The sequence below is a fragment of the Myotis davidii genome, unplaced genomic scaffold, assembly GCF_000327345.1.
Source record: "Myotis davidii unplaced genomic scaffold, ASM32734v1 scaffold214, whole genome shotgun sequence".
NCBI lineage: Eukaryota > Metazoa > Chordata > Mammalia > Chiroptera > Vespertilionidae > Myotis > Myotis davidii.
The window spans coordinates 2,285,733-2,309,680 of NW_006285782.1; the positions used below are offsets into that span (position 1 = coordinate 2,285,733).

General features: G+C 38.0%; 2 protein-coding genes across 2 annotated transcripts; both read right to left on the reverse strand.

Moving 5' to 3' along the window:
* Window positions 1–4,278: 4,278 nt before the first annotated feature.
* Window positions 4,279–23,477, reverse strand: MTPN (myotrophin). The gene is made up of 3 exons (XM_015559425.1): window positions 23,229–23,477; window positions 22,202–22,285; window positions 4,279–7,449 (listed from the first exon to the last, which is right to left on the reverse strand). The coding sequence occupies exons 1-3, from the start codon at window positions 23,460–23,462 to the stop codon at window positions 7,363–7,365; spliced, it is 405 nt and encodes a 134-aa protein (XP_015414911.1). The 5' UTR covers window positions 23,463–23,477; the 3' UTR covers window positions 4,279–7,362.
* Window positions 4,679–5,091, reverse strand: LUZP6 (leucine zipper protein 6). Its single transcript, XM_006756710.2, is given in 2 exon segments — window positions 4,679–4,982; window positions 5,077–5,091. Coding segments are annotated over 2 exon segments (228 nt in total). The 3' UTR covers window positions 4,679–4,769.
* Window positions 23,478–23,948: the final 471 nt, after the last annotated feature.

Genomic DNA, 23,948 nt, shown 5'->3' on the forward strand with positions numbered 1-23,948 from the left:
GAAATGAGCCAGACACACAAAAAATAATGCATGCTCTCATGTATATGTGAAATCTAAATTACAGTAGTCCCCTCCTTACCCATGGTTTTGCTTTCCAAGGTTTCAGTTACCTGCTGTCAACTGTGGTCTGAAATATTAAATGAAAAATTCCAGAAATGAACAATTCATAAGTTTTAAATTGTGCAGTGTTCTGAGTAGCTGATGACATCTCACCCTGTCCTGCGTGGAGCTATAAATCATCTCTCCACCGTGCACACTCTCTTGCCTGTTAGTCACTTAGTAGTAATCCCAGTTATCAAGTCCATTGTCATGGTATCATAGTACTTGTGTTCAAGTCACCCTCATTTTACTTAATAATGTCCTCAAAGCCATTCACATAACTTTTATTACAGCATATTGTTAAAATTTTTCTAGTTCATTACTAGTTACTGTTATAATTATTCTATTTTATTATTCTTACTGTGCCTAATTAATAAATTAAACATTATCAGATGTATGTATTGGGGGGGGAAAGCATACATAGCGTTTGGTACTTACCACGGTTTTAGGTATCCACAGGGGGTCTTGGAATGTACCCCCATGGATAAAGGGGAACTACTGTGGTCAAACTCACAGAGGCAGAGTAGAATGGCGGTTGCCAAGGGCTGGGGGAGAGGGAAATGGGAGGTGTTGCTTAAAATACACAAAGTTTTAGTAAATAAATTCTGGAGATCAATTGTTTTAAAAATTAAAAAAAACCCCACCAGGTCACAGAGCCACCCCATAGACTGAGGCAGCGTTCAGCAAGGGAGTAGGTCTGCGCATTGGTTTTGAATCTCTGCGTGAGAACAGTTTTTATTTTCACTTATTTGTAGGAACATGGGCTCTAAAATGAGACAAAATTTACTGTTCATGTGTTATTTACTGGCTGTGAGCGTTATTTCCTCTCTCTTGGTCTGTCTCTCTTGTTAACATCTCTTTACTGTGAAAAGTGAATAAGGTAAAAAGTTCTCAGCACAATGCCTAGCTCCTGTCACACAAGAAATGTTCATTAAAAAAATTACATAAATTAGCTGAGATCTGAGTACCTTCAAGCCCGCTGAAACTGGACTAGCGAATCACGGGTAGGGCGACATAGCTGGACTTGGTAACGCCCACAGGGGACGTACAGAAACACGGGACCTTAGATGTCAGGAAGGGACATAAAGATATAAGACATTTTCAGACTTGTTAGTAAAACCTTAGAAAAAGCTAGCTTCTTTAAAAAATGATTTTAATTATCTCGTGTATCCTCAAAACCGGCATCCTCTGGCTAGGAATCGTCGTTGCATAGTTTCCTTTGTGTGATACATGAGTGTTCCCGACATGTGAGCCACGTTCTACCCCAGCCCCGTAAGTGAGACTACCCTGGGCTGCAGCTGCGGAATGCAATGCGTAGAAGTTGCTAGGGTGGCCAGGCAGTCCTTCGCTCGCTTCTTATAGCTGTGCCTCAGGAAATGCCACGGTGGCTCAGCGGCCTGCATTCCACCCCATGCGCACCATTTCCTCAGAGAACCATTGTGATGTGATCTTTGTCTTTACTTCGCTGATTTCGGTTTGCAATAGGAGTATTTAGAAGGCTACTTGGCCAATATTTAGATACAATTTCACTTAGGCTCCATGGTCCTAACGGCAGCAATCCTTTAGCCAGGCGTCACTGAAACAAAGCCTACCTCACACTTGACTGTGTAATGGTTTGACATTAATGGTTCAGAACAAACAGTGAGCATCTACCATGTGTCAGGTACTATTAAAGCTGCTGATAAATTTTCTCAATCAGTGATTATATTTCAATGAAAAGCCCTGGGGAAAAAAATCCTAATGCTGAGGATGATCTCTGGCTGGCATTTGGGGCAGAGTTGACCTGAAACTGAGTAACTTGGCACGAGGTGCACCCACTGCAGTGGAGAATCCATACTCACAGCACTGGCGCCAGCGCAGGGCAGTGGGTGGAGAGAGAAGCCTTTGGCCTCCCTGAGGGCTCTCTCCTGCTGCCAGGCTGGCAGGCAGAAGCCAGAGGGACACCATTAAGTGGCTGCAGCAATCCAAGTGCCTGCTGTTGGGGGGAAACCCCAAAAGTCTGAGGTCAGGATTGATTCCAAAGAACTGACATGTGGCCTTATTCAAACTCATAAGAGTTTTAATAGGAGAAACTTACATACATGGGCAAAGGGCAAAGCAGCTGCACCCAGTGATGGCGGGCAGGAAGAACCCACACCTCTCCCAGTACAGGGTCCCTTTTTAAAGGGGGTAATAGGGATTAATGTCAAAACCAGACGGCAGGTAGTTGTACTGACCTCCTGAGAGAACAATGTATCACTATGTTAAAGGAAAAGTTAAAAGATACTATCAGGCAGTTATTATACTCTATCCAGTGGTTCTCAACCTTCCTAATGCCGCGATCCTTTAATAGAGTTCCTCATGTTGTGGTGACACCCAATTTCATTGTTACAAATTGAACATAATTAAAGCATAGTGATTAATCACAAAAACAATATGTAATTATATGTTTTCCAATGGTCTTAGGCGACCCCTGTGGAAGGGTCGCGACCCACAGGTTGAGAACCGCTGCGAGGGCACGTTTGCCCTTTTGGGTGGCATTCCGTCTTTGGGGGTAATTAGCCAAGAGTGAGGATAGAGAGTTAAAGTCCCAAAGAAGTTAATCTCCCAGGAGCCTTGGCTGCTGGAGCCATAATGCATCTTTAAAGTGAGCTCCCCTGCACCTGCAATGTGGCAAGCCTGAGAGGAGACTCATGACGCTTCTCCCCAAATTCCTGATGTTCCCTCACCCTCCTCTGGAATTCAAGGAGTAGACTTGGGCAGGGCCTAAATGTCAGGAATTCAGCCGTGCGTGGGGGCTGTAACTCTGGACTATGGAAATACTGTCCACAGCCAGGTGAGAGGACATCCCATAGAGAAAAAGCCCTAATAAAAGTGAGGGGTTATTCTCACCAGTGTTCAATCCTTGGACCCACTGTTACATCTTACCCTGACTTCTTTTGCCCTGAACGTAACTTTGAATATCATTTTGAGATTTTCTTGGGCATCTAGAGCTCAGGACTTGGCCTGGGTCTTACCATCTCCATGTTAAAGGATTCCATTTACTTTCTAGGAAGCTAGCCTTGCTGATGTCCTATTTACAGGCTTTTTGACCATTGGTTTCTCCCTTATGGTCTGTACACTGGTCCTCAAACTTGGGTGTACATCAGAATCACCTGGAGGGCTTGTTACAGCAGACTGCTGGACCCAGCCCCATAGTTTGGGTAGGACTGGGCTGGGGATTTTGATCAAGTTCTCAGTTTATGGTGAGATTATTAGTCCAGGGACCATCTTTTGAGAATCACTGGCAATGCAGGAGGAAAGAAACAAAATCTTGTAACCGTCTAATACATTGTGCCGTGTGAAAGTCCTGCGATGGCTGCTCTCTAAATCACCAATTTCGCAGTAACTCAGCCTTAACTCTTTCTTTCCTATAGATGTGCTTTCCATTAGCAGATACTGGTCTTCTCTTCAATTATATAAGGGGGCTCTGTCCCCTTTAACACATATTTAGCCAGACTTAAATACTTTTAAAGATCTCAATTCTTAAAACAAGAACTTCAGTGCTTATAACCTTTTCTGTGGACACTCCCACCTACTACCACACATACTACCTGTGTGTACTCTTCTGTCAACCACATGAAAGTTCTGAAAGACAGCTTTTGCTGTATTTTAGCATCTGTACATATTTTTGGACCATTTCAAAGTAAACTACACAATAATCTTGGAGTATCAACAAGATTACAATAGAATCACAAATTTTACCTACAATCATGTTCAGTTTTGAGGTTTAAAGTTAAATCAGAACATTTATACTGAAAAACATACCCTATAAAAGTGCTCAGGGTCAAGTGAGTTTTGGAAAAAATGGTGACCCTTCAAGGACGGTGCAACTTACATGAGCACGTGAAAGATCGATCAACTTTAACACTTATTTAGACCCTGGTGACCCAGGTTGTACTGGTTGCCTTGTCCCTTGTAATGGACCCAACATTTATAGCAAAGCCATTTCTATCAAGAGACTGACACAAAAGCAAAACTTCCCAATGAGCAGCCAGAATTAAATCGTTCCTATGTCTTTTCTTTCCACTGGAAGTGTGATTCAGGGAGAAAATTTAGATTAATTACATGTTTAAGTTGATCAAAGTACTGGTTCAGTTGTGGAGAAGACTGGAAAAGGGAGGCGATAGTAACTGAGGGAGAAAAATGGCTTCCAACATGTTAGCTGTAGCACAATTCAAGTTTATTCCATTTGTTCTTGCAACACAAAACTTAAACACAGTATTAGTTAGCATTCTGATGTACATGAACTAGGATAATATGAGAAACCCAATTGTGTCAAAAGTATTACATTGTGGAAAAAATGAACTCAAATATATCAAAATGCACAAAGCATTAGTCTTCCTCTGTTACTGCTTAGAAAGATATGATTGTTTCTCCATTTACAAAATAGAATCAGGACAATTTAAATTCTTTAAATTTTGCATGCAAAACACTGCAACTGCTTATGTAGGAGGGCACTCTCACCAGCTTCTATACACAATTGAGTATGCAATATTTCATGGAAGAAAACAGCAGCTTAATTGAAGTGTTAGGGGAAAAAAATTAAATACGTACATACTGATTTAAACTCCATTATTTGGGAAAAAGAATCAATGAATAAATGGGCTACTTGCTTGCAGCTTCCACACACTGAACCACCTACCTCCCCTTCATGCCCCAGTGGGTTTAGAAGGTGAGCTATGCATAGAAGAACTACTTGGTTTACTCAGGTGCTGTATTTGAACTGTAAGTCTAGAGATATCAGTCTGAAGCTGCAAGGGAGAATTTGTTAGTATACTAACAGCATAGTAAACACTCGGGTGTTTTAATACACCTGTTTTTAATTGCTATAGTGCATACGAAATGACTGACTTAATACAAAACTACAGAACATGCAAGGTTTTTGCTGAGATGTTAAATATTACTTCAGTGGAGAAATAAAACACGTTCTTAACCTTTCACTAATGCATGTAGTACCAAAAAAGCAGACATGGTTTTAACTTCCTTTACTCAAATATGAACATTAAGTGTTGTGAATTTTTCTGCCAAGTGGTTCAGAAATACATTATAAATAACCTAGTTAAAAAAAAAAAAGAAATTGTAAACCATCTTGGCCAGTCTAGTCTATGTTTACATGTTATTTTCTCAAGCAACTGCTTCATAATTATGGGGTTTACAAAAAGACTGGGAAAGAAGGCGCAGTAGCCTCCACTGCATCACAGGGAACACAGGGCAAACTGTACAAAAAGTCACCTGGCTTCTACACCGGTGACTGTGGGAAGCAGACCAGGTTCAGGAATGATAGGACAGTGCACTCTCTGCAATAGCCAACTAGAACAAAACGCTGAGGATGTAAAGGTAAAACTGTGTAGAGGGTAATCCAAGCCTTTTAGATCACATCATGCCAAGAGGTGAAAACAAAGATTTCAAAACACCTTGTTGATGGTTAAAGACTGATAGAGTGCCCTCCATCTCCAATGAGGATGGCTCCAGGTTTCAGTTAAGTGTGGTCATAAAGTACTGATTACTGACTTTTACTGACTCTAACAGGCTGCATTAAGGCAGCAGAATTAGCCAAATGTACAGGGTTAGGCTAGTTTTAAGTGAAAAAAACCACAGGATAAAAAAGGGTTCATGGGGAAAAGTACACACACACACACACACACACTCACTCACTCACTCACTCACTCACTCCACACACTAACCAACCAATCAGCAACTGATCAATAAGACTTATTAGCCAGGCTGACGGTTCTTTGATAGTTTAACTTTGCTGTCGAATGCTACATTGCCTTAAAAAACCATCCATAATTCTTTATTATCCACAATCTGAATACTAGTCCCTAACCCCCCGTTTTTAAAAATTTGAGGTACATTTAGTTATTGCATGACATGGCTAAGGAAAAATCCTAATATTTTTAGAAAGCTTAAATGGGTGGCAGGTCAAAGGAATCTTAGTATTTTAAATGCACAACAGCAAAATTTAAGAGTATATGCTCTAATTAGTCATACTGCTCAAGAAATAAACATTTGAAAATGTGTCTAAACATTTTCTGCAGGTCATAATTATTTTAGGGCTGTATTTAAGGGCACAGAGTACATCTTGAAAGTGTCACACTTTACATGATGCATGATATAGAAAAGAATAAAAAATATGCTGTGCAGGTGGGCTGGCCTATGTTCAGCAGAAGTTTATCAATAGCTGGGGAGCCGGTAACAAGCATATTTTTGAAGAGATGGGGGTTAAATTTGTCCAAATAGTAAATCTCACCCCAGTGACAGCTTTGGTGCAATAAGTAATCAGCATTCAAGATGGGTCAAAGAGACATTCCAACAATGTTCCTTGTTCTCCACACATAACCGGGGCCAATCCATTCAAATAGCAAATGAAGAAAACTATAGGTACGAAGACAACCGTTCTCTCTTTGTATGATACTAACAGGCTTATGGCTATGATTCTAGTTTTACATCCCCTTTTACTACCAGTGAAGTTTAAAAGTGTTTCAATGTTATAGAAGTATTTGAATCTAGAGGAGAAAAATTTATGCATACTGGAATGGTTTCTCCTATAGACTTCCAAAATTTAAGATTTTATAAATAAAACTAGTCAGTTTTACCTAAAGATACATGAAATCCATGTGAAAGGGGAGGAAATCCAAAGTTTAGGCATCTAGCAATTTAGGTGTGCCCCACCTCACCCTCACTGAGCTTTCGCATAAAGGCGGAAAGTCACTGAGGGAAGATTTGGTCACCAACCACAGGCAGCGATCTTCACTACACCAGGAGATTCCCCAGAGTGCACCTTAAGGCAGAAGGCTAGAGCTAATTGCTTATCTCAGCACCCTAAGTTACATCACAGCAGCCACCACTGCTCACACAGTTAGGGCTACCGATTATGTAGAGTTGGCCTTTGTATAATAAGACCCTCGACACAATCTAATTAATGAATTAGCTAGGGAGCTGAGAAGGTCAAATGTATGTGTCTTTGCTCTCCCTTGGGTATAATCTGTGTATTTTTGGAAACGGAAAAGAGGCCGACTTGATCAGAAGGCTTTGTAAAAGCCTGATTGTAGTTTTTGCCTCTCCTCCAAAACATTGGTTTTTGTTTTCTGGTAGTCTGATTTGTTATGAATTTCTCTCTCCCCTCACCCCTCCTAAAGTATTTAGCTGAAGAAGCTGGCAGATAGAGAGTGACAGACAGACAGGCAGCAGTGTGAGGCCACAGGAGAGTCATTCTTCCAGAGCTGTCAGCCCATCCATCCATCACTGAAGTAGGGCTTTGATTGCCTGGTTGTCAGTGGCTTCAAAAGCAGTTAGTCCATCTGGGCCTTTCACAGTCTTATCAGCACCCTGGAAAAGAATGGGAAAAGCTGTTATCATTAAATGAGCCTACAACTGAGAGAAGAGAACGAGACTAGATTACTCGGCATCTGCTAGTGTTTATACCTAGAATTAAAAAATTCTCTTACTTAAACAGAGTTCATCCTATTGAAGAAAAAACCCTAAACACTTGGCAAAGTTATAAAAATGTCATATTATTTTTCAGGCACTAGAAATTGTAAACTACACACACAACTTGCCAATAACATCGGAACAACTGGCTTTTATTTATACTAGCATGTATTTGCCCAATTAATTAACCTTTAAAAATTAATACCCCTAGGTGTAGTGTAAAATCTCTTTTGCTAAAAAAGAAAGTATCATGGTGACGAAATTATCTTTCCCCTCTTTGCAACTTTTTGGATAGTAGACCTAAGTGTTACACACATTATTTCTAAAAATCTGGGGCTTATAAAACTTTTAGACAGAGTCCTAAAGAACACGTGTAATACTGATCATTATTATTATAAACACTTAGCAGTGAGTGGCTGGGACATGGCTAGGAAAGGGGCTCTGTGACACACTCTGGGGATGAAATGCTCTCCAGCCTGCCTCAGTGCTTCTGGAGGCTGCTGTTCTGGACCATTTCGTTGCAACACGGTATTTTAGGTTTGAGAATGTGGACCTATACCTTTGTGTCCACCCACTGTTTTAAATCTGTCTTCTTTACTAGGATAAAAGTTCCATGGGAGCAGGAACCGTGTCCCCAGTGCCTAGGAAAGTGCCTAGTGCATGGTAGGTGAATTTGCTCTCTGAGCCTCTTTAACTACCAGAGACAGCATTATTACCCCGTTGAGGGTTCTTTTTGCTAGCTCCACCCAACCAGGATTCAGTCACCAATTAGTCTCTAGCATCCTTGCCAAATCTCATTATTTGTTCCTTAGGCCTAGCCTTGGCATAGATGGTCCTTTAAAGACCAACTCTAGTCTAACTCAGCAGTCTCTTCTCCCATTAATCTTTCTATGCTTCAATCCTATGGAATTTCTCACCATTTCTGAACATACCATGTGCCACACCTTTATACATGCTAGTTCCCAAATGGAATGTCTTACCCCCTTTCCCTGGCAAATCTATTCAATCACTCAACAAATATTTACTGAATGTTTGATGTGTAGACATTGTAAGGGACTGGAGAATCAAAGAAAAATAGGACAATCTGCCAGCCTGGCTGGTGTGGGAGACAGACAAATCAACCAGTATGAATCAGTGGGATGAGAACAATAATGGCGTTATACACCATGATGAATGGCCTGTAACGCAGAATGGGATGTGATAGAGGGTGTGACAAAGAAAGTCTTTCTGGATGAGGCAATGCCTGCCCTGAGTCTTGATGAGTAAGTACAAAATGATTAGGTAAATCAGGAAGGAGATGACGACAGATTCTAGGAAGTGTGAAATTATTACAAAGTCCTCTTCAATATGATCTTAAAAGTCTCCATTTCCTCATTTTCTAACTTAATTTATAACTGCTTTATGGAACACATGGAACTCATTGCTAAGTGGGAGAAACCTGTAAGAACTTCAATGTGGTAAATCCTCCAATATAGGTTAAATGACAATAATTGCGATCACTATATTCAAAACAAATTCATTTTGATAGTTTTTATAATTAGCACTGTACTATAATTCTGCATTAACACAAAGCTAAATATTACAGTGAACATATGTTGCTTTTTCAGCTTCCAGAGTTCATTTCCCTTCTTTAGGTAACTGCATCCTAATTTCATTTTGAGGAATCATTTGTCCCATTGTGTGGACTCCTGGGAACATCTACACTAATAAAAGAGAAACATGGTAATTGGCGTACGACTGCTACCCTTTTCATCGGCTAATCAGCGAGATATGCAAATTAACTGCCAACAAAGATGGCAGCTAATTTGCATATTGTAGGCAGGATGGTACAGCGCCATCCGACAGCGGGTGGGGGGTGTGAGGGCCAGCAGTCGCCCCAGACCCGATCCCGCCGGCAGACCCAGACGTGGGCCAGCAGACCGGGACATGGGCCGGTGGGGCAGCTGCGGCGTCCGCCCACACTCACACCCTCAACCTGCGAGAGCGGTTTGGGGGCATGAGTGCTGGCGGTCGCCCGGGACCCTATCCCGCCGGCCCGCCTCCTCTAATTAATTCCCGTTCAATGTGCACGAATTTCGTGCACCCGGTCACTAGTTTTTTCATAGAACTAGATGAATAGTTTCCTTGGTGTGCAAAAACTTTTTAACTTGATGTAGTCCCATTTGATTATTTTTTTCTTGACAAAGGAGACATATCCAACACATTATTACTAAGAGCAATGTTAAGAGTTTATTGCCTATGTTTTCTTCTATGGAGGACTATGGTTTTGAGTCTTAAATTTGTCTTCAATTCACTTTTTCATTCTTGTATATGGCAAGAAAATGATCCAGTGTCATATTTTTGTGTCTGTCGAATTTTTCCACCACCACTTAATGAAGAAACTGTCTTTATTCCATTCGATATCTTTGCCTTTGTCATAGATCCATTGACAATATCGGTGTGGGTTTTTTCCTGGGCTCTCTATTCTATTTCATTGATCTGTGTTTGTTTTTATGCCAGCACCATGCTGTTTTAAGTACTATAGCCTTGTATTAGTATAGTTTGCTATCAGGTAGTGTGATCCCTCCAACTTTGTTCTTTCTACATTGCTTTGACTATTTGAGGTCTTTTGTGGTTCCATATACATTCTAGGATTATTTGTTTTAGCTATTTGAATAATGTCATTGGTATTTTGATGGGGATTGCATTGAATCTGTATATTGCTTTGGGTAGTATGGATATTTTAACGATTCAAGAGCACGGTATATTCTTCCATTTACTTGTATCCCCTTCAATAGCTTTCTTCAGTCCTACAGTTTTCTGAGTACAATTCTTTCAACTCCTTGGTAAAATTTATTCCTAGGTATTTTATTCTTTAATGCAATCGTAAGTGGGATTGCTTTCTTAGTTTCTCTTTCTGATAGTCTGTTATCGGTGTATAAAAATGCAACCAATTTCTGAACATTAATTTTGTATTCTACTTTACTGAATTCATTTATTAGTTCTAATAGTTTTTTTTTTAAATTATTACTATTCCTCACCTGAGGATATTTTTCCCATTGGTATTTAGAAAGAGTGGAAGGGAAGAATGAAGAGAAAGAGAGTTCTAACAGTTTTTATGTTTGGATTCTTTAGAATTCTCTCTATATAGAATTATATAATCTGCAAATAATTGGTTTTTCTTCTCTTCCAATGTGAATGTATTTTCTTTTTCCTGTCTGTTTTTCTGTGGCTAGGACTTCCAATACCAAGTTGAATGTAAATAGTGAAAATGAACATCCTTATCTTGTTCCTGATAAGGAAAACACTTTAGCTTTTCACCATTAAGTATGATGTTAGCTGTGGGTTTTTCATATATGTCCTTTATTATGTTGAAGTATATTCCATCTATCCCCACTTTGCTGACAGGTTTTTATCATAAATCAATGCTGGATGTTGTCAAATGCTTTTTCTGTATCTAAGGATATGATTTTCATCCTTCATTTGTTTATGTTATGTATCATGTTAATAGTTTTGTGGATATTGAACCAACCTTGAATAAATCCTACTGGATAATGGTGTACTATCTTTTTAATGTATTGAGGAATTCAGTTTGCTAATATTTTGTTGAGTATTTTTACATCTACATTCATCAGGGATATTGGCCTGTACTTTTCTTTTTTTTGTAGTGTCTTTGTCTGATTTTGGTATCAAGTTAAGGCTGGCCTTGTGACATAAATCTGAAGTCTTCCCTCTTCAAATTTTTGTAGTAGTATGGGCAGAATAGGTGTTAAGTCTTCTTTGAATGTTTGGTAAAAGTCAAAGCCATCTGACCTAGCACTTTTGTTTGTTGGGAGTTTTTTAATAACGAAGTCAATTTTGTTAGCAGTTATTGGTCTGTTCAGAATGTCTCTTCCTGATTTATGTTTCTTCCTGGAAGTATGTATATTTCTGGGAATTTATCAATTTCTCTCATGTTGTCTAATTCAGCGGTCGCCAACCTTTTGGACTTCAAGGACCACCAGTTGGCAACCGCTGGTCTAACTTATAGGCATATAATTGTAGTATTTCCTTATAATGCTTTGTATACCATGGTGTTGGTTGTCATGTCTTTCATTTCTGATTCTATTTGGGCATTCCTTTTTTCTTCTTAACGAACCTGGCTAAAGTTTTACCAATTTTGTTTATATTTTCAAAGAACCAGGTTAGTTTCATTAATCTTTTCTATTTTTTTGCCTCTATTTTGTTTGTTCTGATTTTTATTATTTCGTTTCTTCTCACTTTGAGTGTTGTTTTTTTTCTAGTTCTGTAAGGTGTAAGGTTAAATAGTCTATTTGAGATTTTTGTTGTTTCTTGAGATAGGCCTATGTTACTAAATTTCCCTGTTGGAACTGCTTTCACTGTGTCCCACAGCTTTGGGGTCATTGTGTTTTCATTTTCATTTTTCTCAAGAACTGAAAACAGTTCTTCCTTGATCTCATTAACTCATTCATAGTTCAGTGACATGTTGTTTAGCCTCCACGTCATTGTGTTTTTCAGTTTTCTTCTTGTAATTGAGTTCTAGTTTCATACCATTGTGTTTGGAGAAGATGCTTGGTATGATTCCAATATTCTTAAACTGAGACTTGTTTTCTGGCCTAATGTGATTTATCTTGGGAAATGTTCCATGTGCACTTGAAAAGAATGTATATTCAGAGGCTTTTAGGTGAAACGTCCTAAAAATATCAATTAAGTCATTCTTATCTGTCATTAACACCGCTGTTCCCTTGATTTTCTGTCTGGATGACCTATCCATTGATGTCAAAGGGGTGGTAAAATCCCTTATTACTATAATACATCTATTTCTCCTTTATGTCTTTCAATATTTACTTTATATATTTAGGTGCTCCAACACTGGGTGTGTAATGTTAATGAGAGTTGGTCCTCTTTAGATTAACCCCTTTAATCAATACAAAATGCCTGTCTCTTGTGATAGCCCTTGTTTTAAAAGGCGAAAGATTTATGTGATCTGAAGAGAAACCAGAGTATGATAGCCCTTGTTTTAAAGTCTATTTTGTCTTTAATACAAGTATTGCTTTCTCAGCTATTTTTTCTTTTCATTTTGCATGATAAGTCCTTTTCTATCACTTCACTTTCAGTCTGCATGTCTTTCAATCTGAAGTGGGTCTCTTGTAGGCAGCTCATGAACTTTCATTAAAAAATCAATTTCCATTAAAGATAATTGATAGGTATATAATTTATTGCCACTTGTTTTCTGATTGTGTAGTTTTGTGTTCCCTATTTTCGTGTATGTTGATGACTTTCTAGTGTAGTGTTTGGACTCCTTTCTCTTTATTCTTATAAATTTCTTATAGGTTTTTGGTTTGTGGTTACCATGCACTTCGTATTTATCAAACTATGTTTTTAGCAGTCTATTTTAACTTGATGGCCACTTAGTTCAAACACATTTTTACTTACCCGCTCCATTTATTTTTGTCATTATTTACTTATATTGTGTTTGTATTTCTTAATTTACTGTTGTAATTACGTAATTTTCTGACTTTTGCCTTTTAACCTTTGTACTGTAGTTGGTTGAGCCACTGACTTTTACTATTTGCCTTTGTTGGTGAAAGTATTTTTATTTCTTTATTTTCTTATATTTTTAATCTTTTTTATTTAAGTAAGTCCCTTTAGCATTTCTTGTAATGCTAGTTTAGTGTGATTAATTTCTTTACATTTCTTGTCTAAGAAACTGTAACTCTCTGTTGACTTTAAATGATAGATAGCCTTGCTGGGTAATCTTGGTTGTAGGTCTTTGCTTTACATTATTTTGAATGTTTCATGCCAATCTCTCCTGGCCTAAATGTTTCTGTTGCAAAATCACCTGGCAGTATTATGGGAGCTCCCTTGTATATAATTAAACACTTTTGTTCCTTTAAAATTATCTGTCTTTAATCTTTGACAATTAATGTGTATTGGTACGGGCCTTTTTGGGTTCCTCTTATTTAGAATTCTCTGCACTTGAATTCCCTCTAATGTAGTCTTCATTTCAGTTATTGTATTCTTCATTTATACGAAGTTTTTTATCTTTGTTGAAATTCTGAGTTCATGTATTCTTCCCCTGAGTTCATTGAGCATCCTTGTAATCAGTGTTTGGAACTTTGTATCTAGTAGATTACTTGTCTCCATTTTGTTATTTTTTGAAGTCTTGTTCTGTATTTTTTTTAAAATATATTTTATTGATTTTTACAGAGAGGAAGAGAGAGGGATAGAGTTAGAAACATCGATGAGAGAGAAACATCGACCAGCTGCCTCCTGCACACCCACTACTGGGGATGTTCCCGCAACCAAGGTACATGCCCTTGACCAGAATCAAACCTGGGACCTTTCAGTCCCCAGGCCGATGCTTTATCCACTGAGCCAAACCGGTTAGGGCTTGTTCTGTATTTTCATATGGGACATGTTTGTCTCCTCATTTGGCCTGACTCCCTGTGTTGTTCCTATGTTTATTCTACTCATCTTAGCAGGTGTCCTATGAGGCCCAGGGCACAGTCTCCCTGTTCACTTGAGGCAGTTGCCCCTTATGTGGGTGTGTGCACCCTTCTGATGTAGTTGAGCCTTGATTTCTGTTGGCACATCAGTGAGTGGGATTGACTCTCAGGCTGACTGGCTGTGAGGGCTGTTGGTGACTACAGCAGACAAGCTGTTGTCTGGGGGCTACTCCCATGGAGCGGGAGGCTTTCCTGGGGTTCTGGTGCCAGCCAAATCTGCCTTTCATGTGTGTGGGTGTGGTGGTGGCTGGGTGGTGTCGTCTAAAGCCAGCTACTGGGTGTGTCGTTTCTAGAGCCTCTTAGGAAGAGCTCTGGTGCAGGTCAAGATCAACTGCTGTTTGTGTCCAGCTTAGGGTAACCAGTAGGAGCTACAAAGTAATCTGAAGAAGGCTGCTGCTTGTGCTTGGAGGTCCTTGGGAAAGGCTATGCTGTGTACTGAGGTGCCAGGCTTGAGACCCTTTGGTGGGCCCCATGATATGAGCTGAGTCAATTCAGTTTTCCTCCATATATCTCTGGTGCTTTTTGAACTGCTACCCTTGCAAGCTTAGGGTAAATTTGTGAGCCACCAAATCTTTGCATGGGTCCCTCAAAAGGAAAAATACTTGGGACTCTAGTAGCCCTCCATATCACTGTGATATGCAATCCCTGCTGGTTTTCACATCCAGATGTCATGGGGCTCCTCTTCCCAGCACTGGTGCCCCATGCTAGGGCTGGGATCCCTGCAGCCCAGATACACACCCAATTCTTAACCCCCACACGAAGGGTGTGGCACCTGCTTGTTCTGTCTCCACCCCTCCTACCAGTATCTACATGGCTTCTTCCTTACATCCCTCATTATAGGGCTTCTGTTTAGCCAGTCTTCAGGTGGTTCTCAATGATAGACATTCTAAAATTTAGTTGTAACTTTGATGTGGTCATGGGAGGAGGTGAGTACAGAGTTTACCTGCTCTGCCATCTTGACCCGAACAGTATTACATTTGATTCTCAATTCAAACAGCAAAATCTGCACCAATGCCACTTTGAGGATTTGATAATGCTGGTGGTATTTGAGAGGGGTATTCATGTATTATCATTAAATGGTTGTATGAAGTTTTTTTTAATGTAGCACAGATAAAATATTGAACAAAACATGAATGCTATCAGATAAGGTGTTTTTCTATATTTTCTTAACAGACTTTTAGTATTTTTTACTCTATAGCAGGGATTGGGAATGCCTGGTCTGCAGGCCGTATAAGGCCTGCAAAATTATTTGGCCTGGCCCTGCCAAGGCATTAGGAGTTAATTAAATGTTTGACTAAATAGAGTAGGTTAATTCTGAAGTTGATAATTTTGTATGGCCCATGAGTGATTTATAAATATCCAAATGGCCCCGGGCAGAAAAGAGGTTCCCTACCCTTGCTCTATAGCAATTGTATATAAGATGTAAACATTTTGACTTATTGTAAAAGAAAGGCACTGAGTAAACTTTTATTCTGTATCTCACTCATTTATCTCCAAAGCAGGAACAGTTAACTAAGAGTGGTCTGAACTAGCTATGAGTCAATAAAATAAATGTTCAATAATCAGTGGTCAACTGTAGAGAACAGTATGGACTTCCCTCAAAAAACTAAAAATAGAACTCCCATTTGACCCAGTGATCCCACTTCTAGGACTATATCCCAAGAAACTAGAAACACCAATCAGAAAGGATATATGTACCCCTATGTTCATAGCAGCACAATTTACAATAGCTAAGATTTGGAAACAGCCTAAGTGCCCATCAGCAGATGAGTGGATTAAAAAACTGTGGTACATCTCACAATGGAATACTATGCTGCTGTAAAAAGGAAGGATCTCTTACCATTTGCAACAGCATGATGGAGCTGGAAAGCATTATGCTAAGCGAAATAAGTCAGTCAGAGAAAGATAAATATCACATGATCTCACTCATTTGTGGAATACAATGAACAACATAAACTGATGAACAAAAACATCCAGAGACAGAGAAGCATCGATCAGATGCTCAAACCTCAGAGGGAAGGTAGGAGAGGGTGGGGTAAGGGGGAGAGATCCACCAAAGGACACAGACATCAGGAGGGTGAGGGGGCAATGGGGGGATAAGGACACATATGTAACACCTTAATCAATAAAGAAAAAAATTAAAAAAACTAATCAGTGGTGTAGTTGTTGTAAGGTTACAGTAGAGACTTTCTAAGAAGAAAAATTCTTTGACAAAGTGTGAAACAGAAAGAATGGAAAACAAAAAAGCACAGTTTTCCTTTGGCCTTTCCTGTTGTACATAACAACTGCAATTTATAAGTTAATATGCTGTCATTTTTAAAAAATTTAAGAGTAAAACAAATTAAAATGTTTTAAAATGAAAATTTCAATTCATGAGATTTTTCTTTCATTCCTTTCTATTTAAAACAGCGGTACTCAACCTGGGGGTCGAACGACCCTTTCACAGGGGTAGCCTAAGACCATCGGAAAACACATGTATAACTATATATTGTTTTTGTGATTAATCACTATGCTTTAATTATGTTCAATTTGTAACAATGAAAATACATCCTGCATATCAGATATTTACATTACGATTCATAACAGTAGCAAAATTACAGTTATGAAGTATCAACGAAAATAATTTTATGGTTGGGGGTCACCACAACATGAGGAACTGTATTAAAGGGTTGCAGCATTAGGAAGGTTGAGAACCACTGATTTAAAAGAATTCTTGTTCTTATATAGAGAATGGTATGTACTTTATAAAGGATGGAATATAAACACACTAAACATAGCTTATCTGTCTAAATTCCAAATTGTAGCATGTAGCAAACTTAACATCTTTGAAACAATGATAACAGAAGTAAACATTTAAATATTTCTCCTTCCCCCACAATATGCTGCAGTGAATTATTTAGAAATGGTTTTCCCCCTTAGGGAACAAGGATACTTGACTTCTTAAAATCCTTTATTACCCATTATATAAACTACAAGGCATTACATAATTTATAAGGAATTTTAGTATTATAGAAATTTTGATATAAATACTACAGGAAATGCCTAACATGATAATATAGTAAATGCTACAGGGACTACTATTATTTCTCTTAGGAATGATCTCTTTAACCATGGAAACTAGATTGTGATATCAAATGATATATGTAGCTGTGAAAGATAAAATGAAGTTTGGACTTATAAAAGTCCACTGGCTAATATCATAGTTCAAGAGTAGCATTTTATGATTAACTTTCTTTGAAATAATGTAATCATGCAAACCTTCTATTACTCAGGTATCTGAGTTTTAACCAAGACCAGTTCAGTAATTAACAATGAAAATTCCATATCTTGTCTGGCTACATTAATTGATAATAAAAATTTTCAACAAATATGCACTAGCATAGTCTAGTAAAAGCATCCAGAACGATACACATTTTTACCACTGAGGGTTAAAGTTGTGAAATGCAAAGTAACTGTGAGCTAGAAGAGGGGTCAGCAAGCTATGGCCCAGATGTTTGTTTTTGTAAGTAAAGTTTTACTGGAATGCTGCCAAGCCCATTCATTTCTGTATTGTCTATGGCAGCTTTAGAGCTACAGTGGCAAACTTATGACAGAAACCATATGGTTGCAAGATTGAGCCTAACGCTCTAAAAAAAAGTCTGCAACTTCTGAACTACAGAGTATTTTATACCGCCTTTTTAAGTTTTCCTTTTACTGCAAAAACTTCCCAGTTAAGATTTTCTAGGGTGGAAAAAAGGAAGCTTATTGAGCTTATAATTATAATTCAAAATGACATTGCTTACACTCTACTTATAAGCTGCTTGGCCTTTTTACTGTCTGCTGTGCTGTTCGGTTGTCACTTCCCTGCCGGTTTCTTCCTCCTCTGCTACTGCTAAATTTCCCAGGATGCTTCTCGAGCCTGTATTTTTGTTTCATCTGTCTCCTTTCCCCTTTCTCTTCTCACTAGTTTTATTAATGTTTTTCACGTACTCCGGATTTGGTGAAAGTACCAGGAACTTTGATCATCCTGCTTCCATCTTATACATTATTTAACAATTCTGTAGTTTTAGCTTATTTAAAAAAACTTTAGTGTTTTGCATTTTAATATTTGTGTAGACTTATTCACATACTAATTTGCCTATGACCCTTCTTGTGTCTCACCTTTCCCTCTGGGTTTATTTTGTTTCTTCCTGAAGTGCAACTAGCTCAGCCGTGGGCAAACTATGGCCCGTTTGAAATGAATAAAAATAAAAAAAAAAAAAAAAATAGACCGTACCCTTTTATGTAATGATGTTTACTTTGAATTTATATTAGTTCACACAAACACTCCATCCATGCTTTTGTTCCGGCCCTCCGGTCCAGTTTAAGAACCCATTGTGGCCCTCCAGACAAAAAGTTTGCACACCCCTGAACTAGCTCCTTCACTTGTTTGTTGCTCAGGGGCACTAACCACTATTGGATTTGGAGCAGCCTTGGATCAGATTCTACCTTTTGTAACAAATATCCTCTTGCTCGTGTTAGGAAATGCTTTCTATAACCCTATCCCGCCTGCTTTCTGTTTCTCAAGGATTCATTATAATTTCTTATCTAAAACCCCTTCTTATGGTTCAAACCAACATTGATTCATTCATTTTAAAAACATCTTTTTTGTGGTTGGGAGGGAAAGGATACACTGGCATGTGCTCACACCTTGAAGTGGAAGTCCCACATATGTTGTTATCTACATTACTAGCTCACCAATTAAAAATCAGCCCAAATTACACATGTTCAATTTCTCATAACTGTTTCTGACAGTAATTAACCTCCCTGAGAAAAATAGTTTCCTTATCCATAAAATGGAGATGAATATACCTATGTATTTGGATTGATAAAAATTGAAGGAGATTATATACACGAAGTGCTTAAAAATATTGCATATATTAGTTTCTTCTTTCGCTATATGGATAATCAAGAATTAAATGTTTTACATTCTTGTGTCATAAATTCCATTTTCCACTGCATTAAATTTTAAAAATAGCCCAGTAAGTATTACATAGTTTAATTTCAAATATTCTAGCAATCTTCTTTTTGTTTTTGTGATTTTTCTCCCCGCCCCCCACTAGTTGTAATCATACTGAGTTCTTAAATTTCTGTTTATTGTTTTGGCTTTTTTCCCCCCTATGCTACTCACATACCACCTGAATAATATACTAAGGATGTCGGTGAATGTGGTAAACTTCTTAAACTAAATACTTTTTAAATGAATTTATAATACATAAGTATTCTATTTTTGATAAAAAGAATAAACTAGATTTTATAAACATTGATTTTAATGTTAAGACACTGAAACAGCTTCATTTTAGCAACTATGGATTTTTTAGAGTATAATGAATTTCTAAAAAAATATATTGGTTAACAAAACTATAGGGTATCCATTAAAGAAGCTTATGCAATAATAAAATGAAAGCAGCCCTGACTGGTTTGGTTCAGTGGAGAGAGCGTCGGCCTAGGGACTGAAGGGTCCCAGGTTCGATTCCGGTCAAGGGCATGTACCTTGGTTGCAGGCACATCTCCAGTAGGGGGTGTGCAGGAGGCAGCTGATCGATGTTTCTCTCTCATTGATGTTTCTAACTCTCTATCCCTCTCCCTTCCTTTCTATAAAAATCAATAAAATAAAATGAAAGCAATACATTTTGAAAAAGCAGAACTAAATTTTACTAGGCTGCTTTTATAAAGGTTAAAAAATGTCATATAAAACAAAAAACAGCTCTACAAGGTTAAAATTGATCTATCAATAGAGCCATCTTTGAATGTCCCTGACTTAGCTACAAAAATCAAGGATCAAACACATGCTAAAGAACAAAATTGCAGGCACCAAGTAAAAGAAAAAAATATAAGCTAGTTAAAAGTCAGACACCTCAACTTACTACCAATAATTTAGCAACAGATTACATATTTATAGTGATCCTTCTGGGATAACATATTGCCTTCACACAATCAAGCTTTCCTTTTAACAATGACTTAGAACATATTTTGGCAATAAGGGATAGAGAACAATGAATGGTTTGGGTCCTCTCTAGCATAAGAATAATTATGTCTTATTTTGTTTGTCCCACAGAAAGGAGAAGAATATCAGAAAGAAATAGTTTGAGCATGTTTAGGGGCATCTCATTTAGTAAATGACCAGAGCCTAAGGACCTAAGCTAAAAATTGATCCCACGGAGGTTTTTATTTTCAGACAATTTCACCCCTGACTGGGTAGAAAAACATCATGGAAAGAGGTAATTTCTTTTTGTTTTTATTCTGACTTATGAATTTATTTATTTTTAACTGAGATAAAAGACATGTAACAACTATATTAGTTTAATTTTATATTTGTACATATTGTGAAATGATGATCAGAGTAAGTTTAGTTACTTCACATCCATTACGTCTCATCTTTACAAATTTTGTGTGTGATGGCAACTTTTAAGATTTACCCTCTTAGCAACTAAAACTTTCAAATATACAACAGTCTTGTTAACTGTTTCTTTTACTATACACTTAGCAGGTAAGTTGAGGCCAGGGTAATAAAGCCCATTTTGAGGAAGCGAGCTTACAGGTAAAAAAGAAATCAGATCCTGGTCCCATGGCTTAAGCACAGGGTCAGGCAGTGCCTCAACTGTAGAATTATATGCATCAACAAGATCTCCTTAAGCCTATCTGAGCTGGGGTTAGTAACTTGCAATACAAAGAGTCCTAACTAATACAATATGGGAAATTATATAAATCTTTCATAAACTGTACATCAATATTTGTATCCTGTGACAACGGTAAGCAAAAATAATCCCCTAGGGATGAAATTATCTAGTAGTTTACAAAGGTACTTTTGAATCTTTTCATGAATATGGGGGAAGCAATAGACAGTAAGGAGAAAGACAGTGACTAGAAATCTTTGTGAGCATATCCTACCACAGATTCTGAATCTATTAGTGGCAAGAAATGTTTCCATTTGGCTTTAAGAGAATTAGTATGTGTGTAGTAGCTAAAAATTACTGTTGATATTTGCCAAAATTCCCCCGAAACTCATAAAACAACCACTACACATTTAAACAAATCCAGTAACTGTGTTTAACATGAAGCTATGGGTAAAAACCCTGAGTTTTCAAGGACCTGAATTAACTACTTGCACAACCTTTAAAAGTTCTCAAGTATTACGAGACAAATGTGCTACCTTCTTTCCCAATTTTACTGAAGCATAAAATCCTCTTCAGTCTTAGTTATAATAAAAGCTTATTTATTAAACACGAATGTACCGGGTATGGTGACAAAACGCTTTTACTCATTTGATTTCTATTTCTTTCAGCAGGGCTTTATTTTAAAATACCAAATGAAATGTTATAAATAACATTTTCTAGAGTATAGCCATAAAATCAGCTTGCGATTAATACTGGTGCCTTATTTTATTAAGATTTGTCTCCCAATATTTGCAGGTCCTAATACAGCTAAATGGTTGCAACTGGTGCATTAATTCCTGAGGCTGGATTTGGAACTCCATCTAAGAATTTATAATAACAAAGACAGAACACTGGAAAACTCCAGATTTACCATGATCCAAGTAACATCAAGAAACCAGATGACTTGGAGAGCATCTAATTCATAACAGTAGCAAAATTACAGTTTATGTATTCTCAGTACGTACTACAGAAAAAGAAGTTTACAAATTTTAAACCAGGGCCACTCAAGGTGTGATCTGTAAACAGTTACTAGTCCACAACATTTTCTGTATCGTTAACTATAATGCTTATTTCAGATAATTCCCCCCCCGCCCCCAGCAAACTATTTATTTGATTTTAGAGAGAAACATCGATTTTCTGTTCTACTTATTCATGCATTCATTGACTGATTCTTATATGTGCCCAACTTTGGCACATCGGGATGATGATTTAACAGAGCTACCTTGGCAGAGCTGGTCACAGCAACTATTCAACAACTATTCTTGATTATGGAGACTGTGTTGTTTTATATTGTAGCCCAAGGTTCTTACCTATTACCAACTAGTAACAGTTTGTGGACCAGTTATTTTGGGCTATAATATTCTAGACCTCAATTTTAGATATTACTAGTTTTCTGTCCCTGAGGCCAAACAAATAAATTAACCAAATACTTAGCTGAAACAGTCACGCAGAAGTGGAAAGGCAAAAAAAAGTAGTAATTGACCTCACCTTCGATAGAAGCAATTTCACACAGGAAACGTGACCTTCATAGACAGCAGACAGAAGGGGAGTAATATGATGTTTATCTGGAGCCTGTGAAATATTAAATAAAGAGATAAAACCACCTTATCCATTTTTCATTTCTTCTTTCTAGATGGAATTAGGAAACACTTGTGAATATTTTAAAGTCAATGTTTACCTATTTACCTTTCTATCCAAAATCTCTGTATAGGTACACATTTCTAGCCTCTGGAGAGCTGCCCTCTAGAGCAGTAGTTGCCAACCGGTAGTCTGCGAACCAACCACTGGTGATCTGAGAGGTCTGAAAGGTTGGCGACCGCTGCTCTAGAGGCCCAAGCAAGGTTTCTCTTTGGGAGTCTGCAAAGTGAAGTAGAGGGAGCAGAGGCTTTGACCCCAGCTCAAACCTTGGCTCTGCCACTTACTGTGTGACTAGGTATAATCTCTCTGAGCCTCACTCCCCACTAATATAGAAATGCCACTGAGGTGAAGGGAAGAACACAGCCAATGAAAAGATTGCCACAGCTCAGCCAAGTGACTTAGTGTCCCCTGAAATGTGAGAAGTTCATCTCACTTGCTGTCAGTTACTTAAACATTTTTCTAAAACTCTGAAATGCAGAAGGCACAGAAGGAAAGAGTCGGGAGATGGCTGCTTCTGTCTGACCACTTGCTTACTGACCTCTGTCAAAAGTGCACTATATTTACCATGACTGCAGGGTCCTATGGTCCACTGGCAGATAGCATTTGCTGCCTACAGGCAGTGCAACTCTCAAGTTGCATTAGAACTTGAAAAGCAGCAGCCAAGGGGAAACATCCTGATCCTCAGCTTGAAAGTTGTTTTGTTTGCTTATTGTTTAAAATCCAAACTATACATTTCTAAGTTACAGAAATTATGATATTTCAGACTGTATTATTTAAAATGAGGTTTCCACAAGAACTACTTTATACATCTACATAAAATAATTACCCAAAGCATACAACAGGAATTTTTTCTAGAATGACAATGTTCCTCACATACATTAATATCTGCTCCTTTCAGCAGCAGAAACTCCAGGATTTCAAGCTGCCCACAATCTGCCGCATAATGAAGAGGCTTCCTTCCGCCTTCTAGAGTCCGGTTGACATCTTCTCCCTTTAAAAGAAGCCAAAGGAAACAGTATTTATGTGGACGGTAGAATGAAGGGGGAAGGTGCTTGATATTTTTACTTTCGTAAAGCTCTAAGATACTTTCGTAAAGCTCTAAGAATTTCATGAAATATTTGCATTTTCTGCAAAGTGAAGTAACCAAAAACTTGAAATTCTGCACACAGTTTGATAGTAATTCAAATCATGATTAGTCAAACTAAAAATAAGCAATAATGCTAAATGTAATGAATATACAGTGCTCCATTTCTAAGAAATTCAATCAGCATAACGTCAAGAGGTGGCCACATGAAACTGATGAGTTCAAATATTGACTTTTTTACACATATCACATGACATGTATTTTAATTCTTCAAAGAAAAAGCATCACTACTTTGATGGCGTCGGCCATTATCACAAGGTAATCAGTTTTAGCTATTAAGGATTCATTTCATTCACTCATTCAACATTTACTCAAGTCCTATTGTATGGTAAGCACTGTACACAGGAGACTGGTGAGCGAAATCAGACGTGACTTCTGATTGCACAGAGCTTACCATGTAGTGTAATCACGTTTAAATGTATTTCAAAATATAACTGCTATGAAGGAAAGGAA

Bases quoted from the DNA above. Each gene is read 5' to 3' on its own strand.
- MTPN (XM_015559425.1), bottom strand. From the start codon at position 23,462: ATGAAATTCTTAGAGCTTTACGAAAGTATCTTAGAGCTTTACGAAAGT. The intron at 22,286-23,228 runs GTATGTGAGGAA...AATATTTCACAG, and splicing joins TGAAAGGAGCAGATATTAAT to GCTCCAGATAAACATCATAT. The intron at 7,450-22,201 runs GTGAGGTCAATT...ATTCTTTTCCAG, and splicing joins TGAAATTGCTTCTATCGAAG to GGTGCTGATAAGACTGTGAA.